We start from the raw sequence: 23997 nt of genomic DNA on the forward strand, positions 1-23997 counted from the left end.
TGAATACTTCACCATAAATTTGTATTTTTATGCCTTCTTTGAAAACAATTTATTTATTTATTTTTTGCAAGTGTACAGGGAACATTCCATTTGCATGTATTTAAGTGTTTGCTTTTGATGACGAAATTTTGTCTAGCAAATGCGTCATTGTAGAAACAAAATAAGTCACATTATTTTTTCTACATTTTTTAATGTTCAAATAATCTGCAAAATAGAGATATCAACGAAGATAACTAACTGCAAATAAAATTGAAAGATAAAAGATCTGTTGAGTCTTTATAGCTTCTCATATTGACACGAAATTATTCACACTTACCACAGGACATCTATATACAGAGAAAAACCGTTTTGGGAACATCTCAAAATAAATGCATTTTGTAATTTCTTGGAGTTTTATAAACAAGTTCCAGTGCTGAGTGAATAGATACTTCCCTCCATACTTACTTGCGTACATAATGTTGCAGTAATTTTTATTTTATAGGACAATGCTGCTACACAGTTCATCATATAAGGAATCATCCATGTTCCTTATTCATTCTCTTTCTTTTATATTCTTATTAATCTAAGAAATACAGTCTCTCCAACCTCAAGGCCATTTCCATACGTGCCTTTGTGATGCCATTGAATTAAACCAAATGATGTATTTTGACAAAGTTTTATCAATTGTGTTATTAAACAGATTTTATACATCATATGCATATATTCTTGCAATTTTTTATTCTAATTAATCAGACAGCCAGAGCAGTTTAAATAACTACCTCATTATTATCTAGCAGATCCTGACTGAAAAGAAATAGTTGAATACACTAAATGTGTTTGGTTCAGACTTTCTTTTTCCTTACGGAAATGATTTGAATAATGCAAAGGGTATTTAAAAATCATGTTTATAAGGTTAAACAGTCTCCCACCCAGCAACATGAAGATATATAGTTCCTTGCATTTATAATGTCATAAGAATATCCACTTACAGTTTAAGAGTGTATTTTAGCTCTCCAAACTCCCTTTGAACTCTCCCAGTAGAAGATTTTTAAGTACCTGATGAAATAAATAAATTCTAAACAAATGACTTAGAAATCCAGGCTTTATAGTTAAAAATATTATTTTTCCATTGGAGTAAAAAAATGTTTTCTAAACCCTAAAGAACTTACATTGTGTTTGTGTATGAAAAACCTTTGCCTTAAAGTGTAGTGATTAAGCGTTGATCTGTCTATCACTTGTTTCCCTCCAAATTGTAACCTGGTTATTGGTTTGTCATTTACCTTATTTACAGGAAAGGGAGCCATTTTTTATGATTTCCCACCTGGTTGCTATTTACCAGTTTTTTATAAATCTCTGACTTTAGAAATCGAGGGTAAGAGTCCTTGGCCATGAGACTATAGATTAACTTCTGAGCCTCATCAAAACATTTGAGAGTCGGTTCTGCGATATTCTTTGAGATGAGGTCCCTGGTGCTGAAGTCAATGTTAATCTGTGGAGATAAAGTTGCATATCATCAGATTAGTTTATCAAAGACGACACCATTTATACAGATGGCAGATGCACATATTATTTGAATTTTTTCCCCTTAACCCAAAGACAATCTGATGCAAAACACCAGAAAGGTCATGCATTCATTTTCTGATGCAGAACACATGCTCGGTGTGTATTTTTTTAGGTTGAGAAGGGTTGGCATTGACAGAGAACACAGGTAAAGCCTTACTTTGAGATTATAAAAATAATGGCAAAGTGCCCTCGCAAACAAAATACTTTATGATTTTAAATTTCTCTCCTCGCCCATTCTTTGTTTTGTTTTTTTCCAGTGCTTTGATCTTAATACCTAAAATGTGTTTCCAGAGGTAAAACAATATCTAGAATTTATTAAGGTGGCTTCCACCAACCCATTTCTATTCTCCATACATTCCTGTGCTCTTTCCCATCATGTTGCTTTCATTCTAATTTGCTTTTTTTTTTGCCAGAACAAACCAAAAAACACCCTTCTTTACACTGACCCCTGTGCCTTCCCCAGAAAGTTCCAGGTCCAATGCCACAGCCTCCTGGGAGGCCTCAACATCTGGAATCCATTTCTACTTCTTTATGTAGGACATTGCTGTGGGGTAGAGGAAAGACTTCAGGGTAATTTTCAAAACTGTACTCTGACATTCAATGATCTTGGTGACCAGGGCTGACTGACTTTATCTTTCTGAGCTCTGCTTCCTTCCTCATCTGTCAGGCAGCTAGTTCTGGACGGAGCTGTTACAAGGACGAAAGCGACATGGCACAGACACGTGTTAATTCTACAGATATGTCTGGGTGTCGTTATGTGCCAAGTTTTGCTGTATTTGAGGAGCGACAACCAACACCTAAGTAAATAGTTTTATTTTAGACCTGAACATGAAGGATGAGATGAAGCCAGTCCCCGAGGCATGGTGGGCGTGGGTCAGAAAAAACACTTCTGGCAGAAAAAACAACAACAAAGGCAGAGTCCCTGATGCAAGAAAGAATGGGTCATGTCCCTAAAAGTCATTCTGTCTGGGAGGCTGGAGCATAGGGTATGAGACAGAACGTTCCTATGTCGGGGCCAGGAAAGGTGACACAGGCCAGAGCTTGGAGAACTTAAGTGCAGTTTGAGGAGTTATGACTTCTCTCCTAGAATCAATGGGAAGACACTGAAGATTTTAAGCAGGATGAGGCATGCTCACATGCTGTGACTCTACTGTAGTGCCCGTCTCAGAGTGGACACCAATGAACAGTTGCTGTTGTCAAGATCTTGTCATGGTCTGTTTCCTGCATCCCGTCTTGCGTGGTGGGGACGTGACATGAACATTGCCTGCTTTCCTCCTTTAACGATGCTGTTAATTCTTTCACGGCATCATCTGCTATTTGTTTAACTTTCTATCCCCCATCACGGTAACTATAGCAACTGGGCTCTGTGAGGCTCTCATTTACTGAGGGTGAATTTCCACAGACAGCAGGGACACCGTGCCGCCTCATTTTGTTTTCATCGGAACGCAACACCTACACTCACTCCTTATTCCCTGTATCAGGCAATAGGGCCGAAGCCTTCATCGGGGCTTTCTTAGCCTTCCTGGGTTGGTCCCAACTTACACATTTGTTCTCCTCTGTGCATGCTCTGTATTCCCACCAAGCGAGACAGTTTCCCTCAAATCCCTTGCGTTTCCCCAAGCTAGGGCCATTTTTCTGTACTATTCCAACATAGCTGTACGTTACTCCTTTTCACCTAAGTCTTAAATAATCCTGCACATCTTTAAGATGGCATTCAAATCACATCTACCCTGTGAAGTGCTCTTCCTCTCAAAGGACTTTGTGTGACTTAGACAACATTGGTATTTTCTGCAACTCCCCTGCCTGGTTCAGTGTCGGGACTCAAATACATCTCCGCTGCAGCAAGAAAGTGCGACAATATGTCTGTATTTGATCAGAATCATGTCTCGATTTTGAAGGGAACCATTTTATTTCCATATAATACTGATCATCATTATTATTTACTGAGAGGAAAAGCTTGCCCCCCTGACCCTCTTGTTTTCTAATCTGCTTGTTTCTCTACCAAGGAACTACCAACATCAGCTACTGATGGCTGAGTGGTGAGCAGAGAGACTGTTCCCAGGAGATAACCAGTGCTCTTATGAAGATGTGTCTTGGCAATTCAGCTTAATGTTAGTGACGAAACATCACACCTACTTGGTTGTACAAATGCCATTATTTTTCTCCAAGTTGTTCAAGCTTGAAACATAGGAATTATCTCTGACACCTCCTTTTGCTCTGATTGCTTCCCATATAAATATATAACATATTTATATGGCACGTATAGATATTTTTCCTCATTTGTCTATTATTTTGTAATTTCACAATGTTCATTTTCATTCTCGCTCCTGTCTCTGCAGTTTAGTTTTTCTTTCCAACCTGAATCTCCTCACTAAACCACAGAATTCACCTCTCACCTGACACCTTTTCCTACAATGTCTTTCCCTCCTGAATACTGTAAATAGCATTTGTATATGAGTTTCACCAAAATATCACTTTTCATTGTATAAGCATTCAGCTGAAAACCTATTATTTTTTTTGTAACATAAAATTTAAGCTTCCTACCCTGGTATTTGAGCCTCCTCACCCCTGGACTCTAGCATGTTGTCCCCAGATCATCTCCTACATGTCCTAGTGGTAGCCAGCATGCTGGTCTATTCTGTTTCCCAGAGCCCCTAAAGCCCTTGTTTATGCTGTTGGATTGTCTAAAATCCCTCTTTCCCCCACATTTTTGTTCTGTATTGACTATCCTGGTCTCTTATCATCTAGCTTAAGTTGAATATCTTCCATGAAGCTTTCCTCAATCACTGAAGGAACGTCACTAATTTCCTTCTCGTTACACATTGTTTTGATTTGAAAATCTTAAGAAATTAGATTTCTTGCTTAAACAGGATTGGATACAAAGGCTTCTAATGTTAAGTATTCAGTCTGATTATCAGAGAAAAAAAGATTTGTCAATTCCCCACACAGGGAATTCAATAGTTTGTGACATGGAATTAACCTGTCTTTTATCTGCTTTTTCCAATTTCTTTCACTAATTCCTTTTTTTTTCTGTAGAAGTCTCTGAAAATATGATCGGAGCAGAGATGCATTATCCAAGTTCTGTTCCAAGTCTTCTCTCTCTAGACTTTTTCCTGCTGACTCTGTCTTTTCTTATGACAAAATATTTGAAAATGGCATTGTATCAAAATAATCATAAGGATATTTAAAGATGATTATTGGAACTGTAAAACTAATAGTGATACTTACTATTAGTGCGGATGACTAGTTTATATGATACAACTCTAAGATAAGTAGTAGTATTATCCCCTGTTTTTCTGGGTAAAAAGCCAACATATATAGGAAAAAGTAATTAATTTATAGTCACTCCTAGTACTTCTTCATTTAAAGTATTCTTGAATGGGAGCTTAGAAATTATGTCAGGATCTAAAGATACATATAAAGAAGATTAAGATGAGAGGTCCATCAAAAAGACAGATTTTGAAAAAGCAAGCCAGAGGGGGGAAAAATGTTTTCTGAAGGAAAGGAGATTTCTTGATCTTTGAAGTATTATTAGAAATTTGGAAGATGAAGAGACTTGTGAATGGAGGGTGGGTTGAAAACCACCCAGGGATGTTTGAGGGGAGGAAAGGTAAGAGCCTGGGGTGGAATGGAGTTTCCAGATCGTGCAGGTGAGCCCTTACAGGTCCGGTTGAAGAATTTTTACTTAACCTGAAAGCACTGAGGAGAATTTTAATGAGGGACCAATGTTCAACTTATGCTTGAGAAAACACACCACTGGCTGCCATGCAGTATATAGCAGCTAGGTGTGGATAAAAGGAAGAAAAATTAGGAAGTCATACCGGAAGTTCAGGTGGGCCATGATGGTGGATTAGGCTGCGTAATGTCACAGGAAGTGAAGGGGCATGCATAGATTTCAAAGGTATTTGGAAAGCAGCACGATGGAACTTAGCATCACACGGGAACAAGCTGGGCCGAGGAGCAAAATCTTTAACAAATACTCTGAAGAATGAGATGACAAAGTTCCGAGGGGTTGGAAACGGGGTCTAAACAGAAGAGAAGAATCAGGGATAATGGCCCAGTGTTTGGCCAGAGGGATTTGAAGAATGGAGATGCCCTTGACTGAGATGGAGAGACTAAGGCGGGAGAAAGCTTTGGGCAGGAAATCGAAACTCCGATTTGAATTTGTTAACTTTGAGATGCCCTTTACAGTCCCAGGGATGGGAAGAGATCCCGGGAGAGTCTGCGCAAGCAGAAAATAAATGGGGACCGCCTCCCTCATTATAGCGTGTGTTGTGTGATGAGTTGGAACAGCAGAAGAGATTGTTAAAGGGCTGGCAGGAAGAGCGGAGGAAATGCAATGCCAGAAGCCAGGGGAAGACAATATTCCAGCGATCAGAGCTCTCCATTTCACTAAATGCTCTTGAAGAGTCCATAGAAACAAAGTTTGAGAATAGGCTACCAAAAGGGCTCTGTCTTTTCTCCTCAACTTTTCTGAAATTTCAGTATCAGGATAAGAGTGAAAATATTAGTCTTAATATATATTTGGATGCCTAAATTCTTTGAATAAAATCACTTCTGGGGTATGTCTCTGAACTTTGACCCCCTACCTCTGCACTCATCCTAAATTTGGTATTTGGTTGGATTCTACCAGAAGACGCATGCATACGTTTCCCATCTCAAAACAGAAGACAGAGGCGACGCTGAACTTTGAACGCAATGAAAGCGGGATGTTACTAGCAGGTGATCTTCAGGAAAGACCTGCTTAATCTTGAAAAACTTCTGAGCCATTGAAAGTTACACGGAAGTTTAGACTTTGCTGAGCATCTCATACTAGTAGGTCCAGAGCATGGGGCTAGACAATGTATCAACTGATGAAACAAACAGAGTTATAGCAATAATATTTACTGATGTGCATAGTCACTTCCCTTTCCTTTACATGGATATGCTTCTGTTTCATGGACTCTGAGAAATACAGTATTTTTCAAAAGGCCATGAATTAGGTTAGAGATTTGAGACCGCTGTACTATCAAGCTCAAAAACAAGATGTGGGTTTGTGACTCTTATGGAGTGATAGCTGAGATGTCACTGCAACCATTTAGTGGCTTTTAAATCCCATTTATTTTGAAAATGCCTTGATATAGCTGACATCGACAGCAATATCTAGCAATAAAATGACCACCTTCTGAATGTTGTTTATGGTAGTCATTGCAAAACAATTGTATTATAAAGATCCAGAATTTTTTTTAATACACAATTTTCTTAACTGCCAGATATGCATGCCAAGGTCCTTGTGTCAATACCAGGAATTAAAATTTTTTTGAGGGGACTGTCAACAAATTATTTTTTGCAGGAAGAATACATTTTGAAGTGTCCCTTTTGGCTTTCCTATGACCCTAAGCTGTGCTTTCTATATATTTTACATAATTTGAATAAAAAGTTTTCAGTTGTGCTCTCACATTCAAATCAGATAGCCTCCTTCATTAAAGGAGGTATTGTGTATCAGGAGATTCATTATGCAAAGGGTGTGTACTGGTCCGTGTAAAACACCCTGCTAAACTCCCACCACCGGCAGCCTGTTTCTCTCATTCACAACTGAGCTTAAAAAATCACTGTTCAAATTGAAGTGACCTATCATCATGCTTTCAGAGACATAATTCTATTTAATCACCACGAACGCCTCTGGTATTACTTCATGTTGGGCATCATTAAATGTGAAAACGTATCCTGAAATATATTATCAAGGATGTCTATTAAAGTAGAGGATAGCAAGCTTTGCAACATATGGAATTCAATCCATGCATGGGACCATGTCCTTATGTGGTTATTGACTTTGGAGGCAGAGATACTGTATATCCCCAGGTATAAGATGCACCCTTTTTTGAAAACTTTGGGGTCTAAAAACTGGGTGTGTCTTATACAGTGGTTGAGCCATTTCAAATGCCATAGATGGAACTGAGGATGAGGCAATATATGAAGACAGTGATTTGTCGTCAGACACAGATGAGGACCAGCTAGTAGATGGGAGTTTTGACAGTGATCAGGTGTTGTATGAATTATATGATGAATAAAACTTGAGTTCAATAACTTTATGTAAATACATTTTTTCCCCAAATTCCAGGTCCCAAAATCAAGGTGCGTCTCATACATGGGAGAGTCTTATACACAGTGAAATATGGGTAAATGCCGCTCTGTTCTAACACGTTCAGTTGGGCAAGAGATGTCAAAGAAACCACGACATTGGTGATTATAGATTGTATGTACGTATAAAACCACAATGTACATGGACTGCTAAAAATAAATGGACATAGGCAACAGCTGTCTAGAGAAGCTGAAAGGGAGTGAAATTAATTGGGTTCTTTGCTCAGCCCAACATGCTCACCCAGGATAGTGGCACAGGGCCGTACAGATGTTTCAAAAAGCACCTGAGTGTTTTGTTTTTATTAAAATGCAGCAACCAATTTTTCCAGGGGGTGGGAGGGTGCAAAATATTACTGCAAAGTATTCGAAGAAATACTTCTGCCACTTTCTTGTCTCCTAAGGCATATTTGCATCTGGGCTTCATAGTTTAAGAACTTCTATAAAGTAGAGACACTATGAGAAGAGAAATAAAGAATTTTGGTAAGAGAGAGGTAGACGCCATGGGACAAGATAACTTTAGGTGTTTGCCTTTAGCATAAATATCAAGGTTCCCAGGCTGCATCATGGACATTTAAATTAAGCAGTTGATCCAGAGACTGGAATCTGAAACCTCACAGGAGGGCTGTGGACCTCCGTCCTCAGGCTCTGTGCATCTTAGTGACTTGAGGGCTCTATATTTTATCTCTAAGGCTCAGTTCATTTTCCCCTGTGCAATGTGGATGCTTGCAACACCTCCCTAAGCCAGTGAACATGATGACTGATTGAATGAGACGGTCCATGCACCGTGCAGGTGTAGCCTAGAGCTCGTCTCCTGCTTTCTTCTCTCACTTTGCACTCTGGGCCACAGAGCATGAAGGCTTCTTCCCCCTGGACCAGCCTTTGAGGTGCTGGCTGGTCTTTTGCTTGACTCTTCTTCCTTGTCCTACTTTGTCCTTCCCTGCTCCCATCTTGTCTACCTCATCATCTGTATTTCCCTATCACATCCCTCATAAAAGTTTATTGCAATTATTGTTCTAACTGGTGTCTTTCTACCAAGATGACGCTTCACTAGATCTATTCAGGGATGCTGATACTATTTTCTCAGCAGCACCAGTGTAGTGCTTGACATATAAAAGACACACTGAGCTATTGACCAGTGTAGCAAAACTTAGGCAGTGGGTTTTTAAAAATGCAGACGTGACATCTGGGGATGATTCTATTCTCAGGAGGGACGAGTGACAAGCTGCAAATGTGGAGCAGGACTAATGCTCAACAACACATCGCAATGTTGGGAAACAGCTCTTACAATGCAAAGAAAAAATGTGAATAGAAAGCGGAGAATACAAAATTGGCATTACAGTAATGTCAGGAAATGCCTCTAGATGCTCATTTTCAGGGGCTTCCCTCCGCCAATAACTCTGTGTATTCCATCAAGATGGAGTTCAAACCTAACCTCATTTAAAATAAAGACCTTCCCTTAAAGTCCTATCTCAGTACTATTCCGTCATAGCCTTTCCAGCATAATGCAAAAAAGATTTCACCCATTTTTTTTGCACTTGATCATTTGCTCCTTAGCTATTTTTCCCTAGTTCTAAATTTTATTTTTTTAATCCAACTAGATTGAATGTTTCTTTTGAGCCAAACCACAATTTGAACCTGTTTTATTTTCTTGCAATTCTTTATTGAGAATAAAATTGCCTCATTCACAAAACACACAGGGTTATACTTAATACTCTTATCACTTGTTCCCTGGGGCTTCCCTTCCATGGAGGGATTTATCTCATGAGGAGGTGAACAATAGGCACAGAATAAGCATTTACTGATGTGGCATAAAATACAAATCAGTAAATAACATTATACTATGGTAAAAATAAAGGCAAAAATCCAGATAAACAGATATTTAAAAAATGTCCTGTACAGACTCATCAAACTATCTCCTTTTTGGCTACAGTTTTCTTCACATTTAGTAAATAGATTTAAGAGTTATATAATTTTTTGATTGCCTGTGTCTTGTTCCTGGACTGGTGATAATATGAAGTTGAATGTAGATACCACAATACACTGTGGTCTGATGGTTCCAACATTTTCTAACCCCACGGAAGGACAATCGACATAGACAATTTCCCCCTTAATAAAAATTTCTTTTCAATATAAGGGAACAATGATAAACATATAAGATATAAATTATATAAATATCACAGCAATATTTAAAATATATCAGTGTCTTAGCTTGATATAAAAATATCTTAAATTTCTTGAAGGCTAAGTAAATTTCCCTTAAAACTAAGTAACATGTTTTTAAAATTTTCAAATATTATGAAATTAGCGTTCCACTTTGAGGTGATAGTAAATAAAGTTTAAGATGATTTTCTTTGTCATTCACAAGTTCTTATTGTGTGCAAAACAGAGACAATTTAAATATGTATATATTGCTTGTCTAATAATTGTCAAATCACGTAGTCAAAATACCTAGCTCACATCTATTTTTTCCTGCAGTATTTTCTTCTGAAACTGCCTAGGTACCATCCATTCAATAAGTAGCTCCCTTTACCTGAAATGAGTAGTTTTTATAACATGTCCATGTATATATATTTTCCAAGTCTTTTAGAGTTGCTTTTCCTCAAATGTCCTTACAAATTATATACTGATTGTGTTCAAGTTGATTCAGTAGTACTTCTAGTGACTTGTTTGAGGACATAAAGGGATTGACATTTGTTTAAAATTGTCCTGATGATGTAATCACCAGATCTTATTCATCATTCTCATCTCTCCTGAGTGGTTGTTATATGCTATTTTTTCTTTTAATGAACGTATTTTTATATGAAGAAACTGAGGCTCCGAGAGCAGAAATCACTTAGCCCAAGATTACAGATGTGAAATAAGGTCTGGGAATCTCCAACCTGAAGGTTTTCTGGCATCAGACCAACTCTCTACTAGTATGAAAGTCCACACAGGAGGGACAGGGCCTCAGTCCAGCTGCAATTATGATCACCTTACCAAGGCCTGAAGTTCCATTTTTATGTTCAGTCTTTGCCTATTTGAACAGGAAACTGAGAACCATACTGATGTCAATTTATAGACAGGCGTCATCTAGTCAGCTCCTTCCAGTCTCACTGTAAATTGTCTAATTGCATCGGTTAAATACTATTAAGTCATGCTAACCATTTGATAGATGAAGAACTAAAGACACAAGAACTTGAAAAGAAAGTCAATGAGACCATCTTGAGGACACGGCCTTGTCATTGATCTTTAGGCATTTCTATCAGGGAAAGTGGTTGTAAGTTTAATTCTTTATAAGAGTCAGTTATACAACTATAATTGAATATAGAAAAATGGGAGAATATTTTCATAAGAATCTCACTCTTGAATTAATTTTCTACTCATGGAAATTTTATTTTCTACCCACCATATCAAATAGATCACCTTGTCTTATTAAATCGTCCCACTAGTTAAATCTAGAAAACAGCACCCTTCCTTATTTCTGCTGCTGCCTATCCAGCCTCCTCTTCCCACTCCTCACTTGCAATATCAGAGTGCTTAGAATTTCTGGAGAGCACTGGAGAACTCTGGACCTCCGTGCTATGCCACCGTACCTTCAGTCTGAAACAGTCTTGCTTATTTGCTCTCTTGATAGATAGTACTTATTTCACATGAGATGCCTGTGGTTTGCAAGTGTGAGCCACTCTGGAACTCGGTCTCGTAACTCTCCAGGGACATTCAGTTACGTTCCTACTGGGCTAATAACAAACTTCGTGCTTGTATTACCATGTCGCTTAGTGCGTATTGACTGGTTTTATTATAGGTCATTCTCTCCTACACTGTGTCTTTATTGTGGGGACAGCTACTTAAAATAATCTGCTTAATGAATTAGCATCCTAACGGTTGTATTATATTTAACATGTAGAGAAATACTGTGAAGATTGCAATTGGTGTATAATATAAGATACAAATCCTGTTAGTAATACAAATTGGAAAATAATAGAAATAAATAGTAAATCATAGAAAATAATGAAAACAAATGGCAAATAATAGAAAATATAATGACTATTTCAAATGTATATGTGTGCTTCTTTATTTTCAGTGAATTTTGTCACATAGCCACTTCAAGCAGTCAGTATAATCTATCACTTGAAAAGCAGCCACAAATTTAGTTATATTTTATTTAGTCTACGTGATGTTTGAGATGTTATTCTAAAACAGTCATCGTTAATTAGATAGATTTATAGAGAAGGAAAAAAAAATCTGGCTTTCCAACCAGTATCACTATAAATAGAATATCTTTAAAGTTGATTTCAAATCCTTTTAGGGAATGACACATTAATCAACTTGATAAATCTTATGTATTATACTTTAAATTTTTTAGAATTATTTATTGATTCTTTATATGGTGACTGGGAAATGAATGTTGAAATAGATCCACAGGAGGTGAATTTCCTTTCTTTTCCCCCTACAAATTCCAGGTTATAATTCAGTGGTTCATATTTCTGGAGTGTTATACTAGGGCCAATATGTGCTGCAGTAATTAATATCCGTCTAAAACTTGAACTATTGATATGGAAAGTTTATGCCCTAGGTTGTCCAAAAGTGTTTGTATTTCATCCACTCTGTCTTTTGTCCCCATAAATACAACCAACCCTTCTTATACCATGAGTCCTAATTTTAGATCAGAAAGTACAATAACCATCACCTGTCAGGGTATTGGTATTGCACCTCTGGGAAAGATGACTTGTACTAGTAGTTTAATGTATCTTTCTGTTTGCTACTTATTCATTAAAATGTAGCCACTGAGGAATCAAGGTGGTTTTAAAATGTAAATTGCTTACAATTTAAAGTTAAACACAAGAGGGGTATATGAAGATGATCATGGTTTTAGTTCTGGAAAGTAAATCAAATAAAAATGTGATGTTGCATACAACACTTTTGGGGAGGGGCTAGTATCAAAGTCACTCCAGATTTCTCACTCAGGCCTTTTTCCTATTGTTCTGATTCTAAGAAAGTGCAGGTGGGTCCTGCTCCCTCAGATAGTGCCTCCCACCTTTGGTTCATTTTAGCTGGCAAAGGAATAAAGGTCAGCAAATGTTTGTTTTGGAAAGTGAGGCATTCTTACATGCCATAGTGGGGACATCCAAAATATTAAAAATGAAGAACTTATACTGTTGGATAGGAGTTGTTATTTTTCCCCCACATACTATTTATTTATTTATTTATTTATTTATTTATTTATTTATTTATTTATTGTATTTTTTTCTGAGGTGAAAAGCGGGGAAGCAGAGAGACAGACTCCTGCATTAACCTGACTGGGATCCACCTGGCATGCCCACCAGGGGGCGATGCTCTGCCCATCTGGGGTGTTGCTCTCTGGCAACCGGAGCCACTCTAGAGCCTGAGGCGGAGGCCATGGAGCCATCCTCAGCACCCGGACCAACTTTGCTCCAATGAAGCTTTGGCTGCAGGAGGAGAAGAGAGAGATAGAAATAAAGGAGAGAAGAAGGGTGGAGAAGCAGTTGGGCGCTTCTCCTGTGTGCCCTGACTGGGAATTGAACCTGGGACTTCCACATGCTGGGATGATGCTCTACTGCTGAACCAAATGGCCAGGGCTCCACATACTATTTTAAATAAAAAAAATTTATTCCCAAATTATATTCCACTTTGACTTCCATGGTTTCGAAAAGGCATAACAAATGTGAACTTGAACTACAGAACACATGTAAGTAGGATTTCTGTAGGGTTGGCCTTAGAACTATGGAATGTGAGAGAGAATAGACACTATTTCTCAAAAGCCTGGCTGCTGTGCTAAGAAAACAGAAACAGTGTTGAAATAGACTTGCTGAGTCACTGAAGGACAGAGCGCCCCCTTTCAGGAACTTCTATGGGGGTTTATAGACATTTTTCTCTTGGGTACAGAGCGGCAGATTGACTTCTTCTTAGATGGATTCAGTGTCTTTTAACTGGGAGTAGATTTGCTCAAGGATGAATATTCATTAAGTCAGACTATTTTACTCACCTCTTTAGGGGCGTCAGCTTCAATGAATTCAGAATAGATCATCTTGGCTTTGGAAGCAATTTTTTCTGCACTCTCTGTTTTCTTGAAGTCTTCACAAGCAAGCCAGAACTCAACATTTTCTTCACTAAACTCTGATTTTAGAAATGTTCGAAAAGCATCCAGACCAGCTACAAAACACGTAGGAAAGATGTTGTATGACACAGAGCTCAGTAATAGGGCCGAAATAATTTTCTTGTACAGGGTGAGTGCTTATAGGGTATCCAGTGACAAATACTTACCATCTCTCTAAATATGATATGTATATGTTCTAGTTTTAGCTCTCAAAGCCTTATTTGGATCAGTCACCATAATCATAAAGTACAATCATATTTAGCTCTAATTCTATAATTAGCTCCATTAACAAAGAAAACCTGTACTTTTTAGATCTGAGAATCTAAGAATTATATTGAGGGAAAGTCTTTTTGTTAAATGATTTTTTTTTTTTTTTGTATTTTTCCGAAGCTGGAAACAGGGAGAGACAGTCAGACAGACTCCCACATGCGCCCGACTGGGATCCACCCGGCACGCCCACCAGGGGCAACGCTCTGCCCACCAGGGGGTGATGCTCTGCCCCTCCGGGGCGTTGCTCTGTTGCGACCAGAGCCACTCTAGCACCTGGGGCAGAGGCCGAGGAGCCATCCCCAGCGCCCAGGCCATCCCCGCTCCAGTGGAGCCTCCGCTGCGGGAGGGGAAGAGAGAGACAGAGAGGAAGGAGGGGGTGGGGGTGGAGAAGCAAATGGGCGCTTCTCCTATGTGCCCTGGCTGGGAATCAAACCCGGGTCCCCCGCACGCCAGGCCGACGCTCTACCGCTGAGCCAACCGGCCAGGGCTAAATGATTTTTTTAAATTGACTATAGAGAGGAAGGGGAGAGGGATCAATTTGTTGTTCCACTTATTTATGCATTCATTGGTTGATTCTTGTGTGTGCCCTGACCAGGGATTGAACCCACAACCTTGGCATATTGGAAAGATGCTCTAACCAACTGAGCTATTCGTCTCTAGGGCTAGAGGAATGTCAGTTACTTCATGGAAAATCCCATGGACTTTGATTTTTAGACCCATGACACTGAACCCAGATCAAGTTAATGATGTTACTTATTCAGAGTAAGAATATCATGGTTATTATGAGTTCTTGAGAAAACACAATTTGATGCTGAGGAGTTAGATTGTATTGGTTTGGGCTTATTAATGCAAAGGAGTAGGGGCTGGCATTTATTAGTTTTTAGGGGAAATATTGGCCAAGTCTAATCTTTAAAAAAAAATAACTGATAAGATATTTGGTATAAATGCTTCTTCCTTTTATGTGTTGATAGGTTGATTAAAATAGATTTAACAATGTTTTTATTTATTTATTTTGAAATAGAGTTGACATAACAAGTCATTGCAAATGGTTATCGGGTACCAATTAAAATTCTCAGTAGAAATATTTGGAGAGTGTGAATATTGTTAATAAGTGAGCACTCTAAAAAATTCAATTAACTGCATGCTTCTTGAATTAAAAAAATATACCCAAGAAGTTTCTGTGACACACATTTAGGTCCTGAAAATCCTCATAGTAGCCCCTAATGAAAATGTTCTCTAAGTTTGGTTTAAACAATGATAAAATTTGAGGATTCTAAACAGAATTTATGATAAAATATATATCTATAGAGAGGATAAAGTATACTTTAATAGCAATGAAAGAATATTGTGGATTCATGAAGGCGTATGAAGCTTTACCCCAATTTTGAGGATTATTTAAACATATCCCAGATAGATGGGAAGTTGGAGATCAAGAAGCAATTATTATTTGCTTCCTTCTTGTGAAAGACCACTCTGAACCAATAGTTGTTATCATCTTAGACACAATAGGACAGAATAAACAGCTAAAACTGGAGCTAGTTATCTCGGAAACACTATCGAACTATTTTTCTATTCTGTACATACAATTTGACTGTTCAAAAGATGTCAAGTGAATTTGGAATTATATGCTACGTGCAATTAAAATCCAATTATCTGAGGGCATACTCTCCAGGATGGAATGGCTATTGGTTAGATCCAACAGAAGCTGACAAAAGAAAAAACATTCAGTAATTACCGGTGAAATCTTCTTTAATGCTCATGCCCAGTGCATGCAAGGCATTATTATCACGTCAAAACAAAAAAACAAAAATACTCCCCCAAAATAGTTAGATTATCTTGTGAGTCATTGAATTGTCAAGAGCATTAAAAGGTGTGTAAGCTTTTCTCTGGTGTTATAAAATCCAAGAACCAAACAGCTGTTCAGATGCATCTATAACTTTTCCACACAACATGGGCATGAACTATAGTATCCCAGGAGCCGTGTCTATGGACACCTCTGCCTTGGTCTCAGAGTCTTCCATGGCTCTGTTATTGTTTGTTTGTTTATTTATTTATTTATTTATTTTAGAGAGAGAGAGAGAGAGAGAGGAAGAGAGAGACATACAGATGAACATTGATTTGCTGTTCCATTTATTTATGCATTCAATGGTTAATTTTTTTGTGTGTGACAGAGAAAGAGAGACAGAGAAAGGGACAGATTGGGACAGACAGACAAGAAGGGAGAGAGATCAGAAGCATCAATTCTTCATGTGGCACCTTTGTTGTTCACTGATTGCTTTCTCATATGTGCCTTGACCGGGGGGTTACAGCAGAATGAGTGACCCCTTGCTCAAGCCAGTAACCTTGGGCTCAAGCCAGCAACCTTGGGCTTCATGCCAGCGACCTTTGGGCTCAAGCCAGTGACCATGGGGTCATGTCTATGATCCCACGCTGAAGCCACAAACCCTGTGCTCAAGCTGGTAAGCCCACAATGAAGCTGGCAACCTTGGGGTTTCAAACCTGAGTCCTCTGCATCCCAGTCCAATGCTCTATCCACTGTTTCACTGCCTGGTCAGACTCATTGGTTGATTCTTGTATATGTCCTGACCAGGGATCAAACCTGCAACCTTGGAATATCAGGATAATGCTCTAACTGAACTGCCTGTGCTGCAAGCCCCTGCTCTGGAGCCAGCAAAGTGACCCCTGGCAGAGAAAGGTCCCCTCTGAGCTAGCCCAGTCTGTCCCACTGACTGTATGTTAAAAAAAGAAAGAAAAGAAAACAAATCATGCCATTCAAAACTTACAAATGTGCTATTCCATATTCTTAAACTCTTTCATATCTGACCTTAGTTGAATTCTAGTACTAGTATGAATCATTTTAAGAATTAGTTATTTAAGAGTGTTAAACTAAAGAGTATAATTTAGTCTAATCTAATAGAACTCTATATGAATGAACAACGACGAAGAATTTATTCAGCTTTGCCATGTGTTTAACTTTTTTCTAAAATTATGATATTTATTTTATGACTTTAAAATGGAAATGCCATTTGATTAGTTCAAACAATACAACATTTTAAACATTTTTATATATGTCTTTATAGTGTAACCTCTTGAGGTAGAACTACTGCAAAGCAGAATGATTTATCACAAGAAGGTCTAGTGACCTTTGCCAATGATATTTTGTATTATCTGGAATATTTTACTTATAATTGGCCAAAATTACTTTACTTTAATATACACACATACATTTAAATATGGTTTTGTATTTACTAAAAATAAGAATAGCTCAGTTAAAATAAATACTTCATGAACTTTATTTTGACCTACAGGACATTTAAAACAAGTGGTTTAACTTTTAAATTATTTGTATGTTTCTCACAACTAGTAACAAAAATACTCATTATTGACATCAAACAATAATGGATCTAAGGAAATGAAAAATTCCTCACACTGCTTTCTTTCTTCATGTTTGGAGTTTCTATTACCATATTTTATTTTTGGCCCAACACAATTTCATGTAGACTTTGGGCCTGCATAAATTTGTAGGACTGTGGAGAATCTTATACTTCAAATATAGATTAAAATCATACCATATCCTAAGTCGATCACTTCCAGGATTTAACAATTTACTTTTAAGTGTTGTATTTTCAGAACCCTTCTTAGGTGTCCTTACCTTGGTTGGTTAACAGAGTATCCATGTTTTCACACCACGCCACTGTTTCTGTTGTTGGAGACCTGTAGAAACAACATCTACCCTTGAAATAGCATTGTGATCTTTTTCTACTAAAACCTATAGTGATATTTGAGTTATGTAAATTTTGTTAAATAGCATCATTCAAATGAGCTTTATACCATTGATTAAATTGCAAAAGATTGACTAGAATTATACAGAGTGGGGCAGAAGTAGGTTTATAGTTGTGAGCAACTGAGTTTATCCTTATGTTATTATGTATTTAAAATTTTTTTTTAATTTTAATTTTTTTCTGAAGTGAGAAGCAGAGAGGCAAACAGACTCCCACATGTCCCTGATCCAGGATCCACCCTGCATGCCCACCAGGGGGCAATGTTCTTCCCATCCAGGGCATTGCTCTGCTGTAAACAGAGACATTCTAGCACCTGAGGCAGAGGCCATGGAGTTATCCTCAGCACCTGGGCCAACTTTGCTCCAACGGAGCCTTGGCTGTGGGAGGGGAAGAGAGAGATAAATAGGAATGAGATGGGGAAGGGTGGAGAAGCAGATGGGCGCTTCTCCTGTGTGCCCTGGCTGGGAATCGAACCCAGGACATCCACACTCCGGGCCAACACTCTACCGCTGAGCCAACTGGCCAGGGCCATGTTATTATGTATTAATTATTGTATTTTTTTGTACCAAACACTGTGAATGTATTTTGCCCCACCCTATACAATGTTTTCCCATGGTGGACAGCAGTTCAACACAAAATAAGATGTAATTTGACATTAACAAGTTAATTATTAATCTAGCTGATAGTATTAATATTTTCAAATTCTTCAATTGTAAGAAATGCACAAGAGAGATATTGCTTACGGGCCTATGAAATAGTGGATGTCTTGTATGTGGCATTCGTCTGGGCTATTCCAGAAAAGTGATCATGATAATAATAGTGATGAATGATTTTCCAAGTTTTCACAATATATGAAATTATCCATTCCATAATTATTGCATCTCAGAAAAGCTTTTAAAAGTTTTTATTAAGGATTTCAATGTGTAATTATCTTGAAAACATATATTTATGTATTTTGGGGACATCTTTACCCCCTACTCTGAGATGAGACAGCCTTTATTTTTCCTTAGACTGGTAGGATTCTAGTTCTTGGCTGATATATTTAAATCCAGGAATCTGTCAGGACAGAGTAATATCTTTTGTAAAGTAGTAAAAAAATGTATAGACATAAGCCTTCTGAAGAAGGTATACTTTTGGGGATGTGATGTAGAAATAATAAATCTGGTTTAAGATATAAGCTTTTGAGGTGCAAATATATCATGCATTATTCTTCTTAATAAACAAAGATCCTGATGAAATAAACTCTATCCTTAGAAGATACCTGCTTGCCAAAAAAACCACAAACAAACTTGGATTATGTAACTGTGATGTGTAAATCACTTAGTTATAGAAAGGGATGGTCTAACTCAATGGTCGGCAAACTCATTAGTCAACAGAGACAAATATCAACAATACAATTATTGAAATTTCTTTTGAGAGCAAATTTTTTAAACTTAAACTATATAGGTAGGTACATTCCTTATCAAGGTAGCGCCCGCTCGTGGTATTTTGTGGAAGAGCCACACTCAAGGGGCCAAAGAGCTGCATGTGACTTGCGAGCCGCAGTTTGCCGACCAGGGGTCTAACTAAAGCTTTCTATTAAAATGATTGACAATAGAGTCTTATACCTAGTCATTCTTACAAATTTTACATTTGCCTATCAAGGTGACTAACCATCAGTATGCTAGTGTGAAGTGTCTCTAAGCTTTCATACTCTGTTACTTCTGGTCATTTGCTGTGGTTACATTATTTGTGTTAAGAGGGGGTTTGGTCCCTTCTGCTGTGGTGATTGTTGTTGGATTTTCATGCAGTAATGGCCGTTCTCATAGCAGAGAGGTCCAGGGGGCTGTGTGACTGGGATTCATGTTGTTATCTCAGATTCCTTATATTCCCATATCGGATTTTCTTCTTCAGTGGTGGGAGGCTGGTTTTCCTTTCTCCCTTGAGTGACTAATCTTGGGGACACAACCTTTCCTGTGAAACCATTTTGAAGTAGTGCTTTTTTTTTTTTTAAATTTAAAATAATGTATTAAATAAAAATTATTGAGAGAGAGAGAGAGAGAGAGAGAGAGAGAGAGAGAGAGGAAGCGAGAGAGAATTCTCAATTCATTGTTTCACTTAGTTTTTCCATTTAGTTGTGTACTCATTGATTGCTTCTTTCATGTGCCCTGACCAGAGATTGACCCGTTGGCCTCTGGTGTGCCAGGTTAATGCTTTATCTACTGAACCACTGGGCCAAGGCTGAAATGGTGTTTTTTCATTCAAATGGGCATTTTAAATAACTTTGATTATTCAATTTTCACCTTTCAGAAATGGACCCAACTCTAGATTAAATTTTACAGTGAAGAGTTTTTGAGCACTGTAAAACTTGTTACTCTAATAAGCTTATGTTGTAAATCCTGTGACTCAAATATAAGGTCTTATAGGAATTCTATCAAAAAGTGCTAAATTATCATTTAGTCAAATTAATATGCATGTTTTAAAATGTCATCTCTACTTGTAGACCGAAATTGGGTGGTTAGCAGGGTATTCAAGTTAAAAGCTATTGTGAAATATATGCTAATAAAGGTTTTATTCCAAACCTGGCCACATAGTATACCGATTTTGAAGGAGTAACAGCCATTAAACTAAAAGACAGAGAAAGACAGTGTAGGCAACATCATTCAAGGACAAATACATACTCTGCCATTAGTATTATGTTCTCTAATGATGGGAATAAATGCTGTTATTTTCCAGCAGAAAGACCACTGTCTGGTCTGTAAAATATTTGTTAAACATATAAAACAAATAATGAATGAATGACCAAACCCCAAATAGTAGCCGATATGGAAGCCTTCAATGAAAGCAATGCAGTGTCTTTCATGATACTGGTATCACTGAATTTTATTAGCTTCAAAGTGTGTTCTGAGCAAGGGAATAGGAGAAATGATGTGAAACCATCACTAGGGGGCAGCAGACCACAGACCTCATTGTCGACCCTGCAGTATGTGAAATTGGAGGAAATGGACCACATGCATTCTGGATGATATTGAGGTTGGTCACATCCTTCAGGGAGAGACAGGTTTGTTTAAGCGAATAGTGAAGAGCTCATTGAATGCAATGGAAGTATCCAAGTAAATGGTAGCTATTCCTTATTTTCTTCAGTAATGGACATAGAAAATAATAACAGAAGAAAGCAAATTCTGGGAGATGGTGCAGAACCAAGGACAAAGGAAAAATCCTTATGTCTTGAATTAGGAAGACATTAAAATATTAAAGGTCGCCCACAGCTTTAGAATAATAGAGCTAATAGAATTAGAGACACTAGACTATTCTAGTATTATTTAAGGTCCATCAAGTGCTGACATTGTTATAAAGGGAAACGTTGGCCTTTAACTCTGAATCGATACCCCCGCTGGGTGTATGATAATGCCTGGATTGCCCTCACATTACTTAACTGTTTTTTAGCCAATTTCAAGTTTGACTTGCAAGGTTCAATTTAAACCATATTTTAAAAGGGTTGCTGGTAATGCGGTATTTACTTTTTAGAAGTTAGGACAAATGCAACTATTTTGAGGAATAATGCTAATTTGATGTTTAAATTTTGGGTATATTTATAATTCTGTGAAAGACTCAATTATTGTTATATATGTCTAACCTAAAAGACAATATTGTTAATGGCACTAAAACACACAACCATATATTGACTGTTTGCAATTTGTACCACATTGTACTAAAAGCATGTCACATACTTTACCTCATTTAACCTTGAAAATTATAGAGTCTATTTTAATCCCATGTTACTTCTGAATGAAGACATTCAGAAATGCTAATAACTGGTGCAATATCTCACATATTATTAGTGGGCAGTTAGACTTCAAACACAGGTGTACCTGTTTGCAACCCAAACTCCATTGACAGTTTGTCCTAGAATGAATGAGCCAATATATGCATATGCTTTGCTTATGTTCTGGAACTTTTAGAATAAATTCTTTGAGAAGGCTTTTCCTGTGACAAAGTTTTATTGTACTTCCTACATGCATTTGCTTTGAATAAAAGGTAATTTACTATAAGTACTCAACAGAAAATTTTTAGGAGACAGATTCTTAAGTTAAAGTAAATTATCAGATGAAAACAAGATCATTTCTATTATTAGGTGGGAGTGAGCAGTAGCCTTCATGTTTAAAAAAATTCAACTATATAAGTGAAAGGAATCCACTGAATTAAAATTGGGGGGAAAGAGGGTGGCTGATTTACGAGACATGGGTTACTTTAAGTAGGCAATGTTATTTCTCTCTTTTTCCCTTTGTTTGAATTTAGTTGTAACTTTGACAGAGCTTTTGCCTGGCTCTTTCCCTTGTGTGTGTATTTCCCATGTAACTGTGATGCATAATCAGAGTAGCTCTTCGTGTGTCCATGATTCACCATGAAAATACACCACGTAGCAGGAGCCAAAATCACGCTTAGCATTTTATGGGATTTTGGCTGATTTCCTTTCTGTTGCCTTCAAGGCCAGTAGCCCCCACGTTTTCTGTCCAGAGAAGAGTCAGGCCAGATGGGAGCGGCATGAAAGCTACCAAGTTATCTGGCTAATTGCGCCAACCAGGACCAGTTGTATTGCGTTAAAAAATGTGGACTCCAACAACTTCACTGTTCACACTCAATTAGCAGCGTGCTGGAGAATGGAAAACTAAAGCAAGGAGTCCATGTGTTTGAGGACGTGACAGCTGCTTCCTTATCCAGCATTTAATATCCATTTTCAAATTTGTAAAGAAGCATTGCAATAGTGAATACTTTTTGCAAGGATCATATACATACATATATATCTATATATATATATGGTACATATATATACACCTAAGATGATACATATATATATGATATCATATATATATGTCTTTAACTTGAACATTGAATAACTTTGAAAAGCTTCACATAATGAGAGCTCTGTCTCCACTCTACAACCTTTCTTGATCTTTAGCGAGTATAAACATTAGCTGCGGAAGCAATCCAGTTGTTGACATATTTTAGAAATGAAGAAGAAATAAATAGAGAAAGGAGGGGCGAAAAAATAAAGCAGGAAGAGAGACAACCACAAGTGAAGGAAACACACATCGAGACGAGTGCAGACTCAAGTGTTTCATTTGTACACCTTCTGAGACAAAAAGAGCTTTAAACAGTGACTCACTTCATGGGCATCTTTTGTCCTCGGACCGCCGGGTGGTGCTGAGTCCCTGGCTGATCTTGGAGCTGAAGGTGGGGTGACAGCAAGGAACATTACAATTAGTTTGTGCATACCTGTCCCCTGGGTTACAGATTGGCATCCTTTACATCATGCCATTCCCAGCTTTTATTATTTTTATGTTTTCATTTTGATGTTAACTTTTCTCTGGTCAAAACACTTAAACTTCTAAGTAACCAATAGCTCTTAGAATGAGGTTGACACTTGTCCCAGTCTTTGCCACAACTGAAATAAATTCTGCTTACACGTTTGGTTTCTAAAGCTCATATGCATCTGTTTATAAGACAAGTATTGTTCGCAGGAGGTTAAATCGACTCAGAACCATATATATGTGGAAAATTTAGTATTCACCCTCAGGCCTTTCATCTGTCCAAAGATTATTTTGTTTTTCTTTGTTCTTTGATTATTTTGAAAAATAGTCTGAGGAAATCTCTACTTTTAATGCAGTTACCTTAAACGACTATATATGTTTAAGTATTTTTTTTATAATTTTATGCGTGGACTAAAGTGTTCTAGCACAAGGCATCATAGATTTTTTGTTCTTGAAATTTATAGGCTTTATACATCTTAATAACATGTATTTTTCTACTTCCTTTAACCATGACTCTCATGGCATTTTATGCCAATATTTCTTTAGGAAATGCTGATGTTTAAGGTAATAATGCTTGGATATATTTATCAAAACCAAGGCCATGGATTGGTATTTTTCTTTGAGGTTGAAGTTGTGTACATATAATCCCATGCTTCATCAAGCATTTATTTCAACCTAACCGAGTTCTTTGGGAGTGAAATTCTACTGGTGTATATTTCTGATCTTCCATGTCCATCAGACATCCTTGAAAGATGGATGGTTTTCACGGAGGAAGAAGGAGAGGAGTCAGAGGACAGCCGCAATCCGCTTCTCCCTGATGGAGCATGGAGGTGTCCCCATTTAGGGGGGCTGCAGAAGGGCCCGAGGGTGCCTGGTGTGCAGACGGCACTGGGCCAAC

The 23997-nt window shown here is 37.7% G+C and overlaps 1 protein-coding gene across 1 annotated transcript; it reads right to left on the minus strand.

The window, feature by feature from the left end:
• Positions 1 to 1264: 1264 nt before the first annotated feature.
• RGS21 (regulator of G protein signaling 21) lies at positions 1265 to 22965 on the minus strand. The gene is made up of 4 exons (XM_066360879.1): positions 22955 to 22965; positions 17679 to 17755; positions 13646 to 13812; positions 1265 to 1468 (listed from the first exon to the last, which is right to left on the minus strand). Exons 1-4 carry the CDS (start codon positions 22963 to 22965, stop codon positions 1265 to 1267), a joined length of 459 nt encoding a protein of 152 aa, XP_066216976.1.
• Between the last annotated feature and the right edge of the window lie 1032 nt (positions 22966 to 23997).

This window comes from Saccopteryx leptura, chromosome 1 (genome assembly GCF_036850995.1).
Source record: "Saccopteryx leptura isolate mSacLep1 chromosome 1, mSacLep1_pri_phased_curated, whole genome shotgun sequence".
Taxonomy (NCBI): domain Eukaryota; kingdom Metazoa; phylum Chordata; class Mammalia; order Chiroptera; family Emballonuridae; genus Saccopteryx; species Saccopteryx leptura.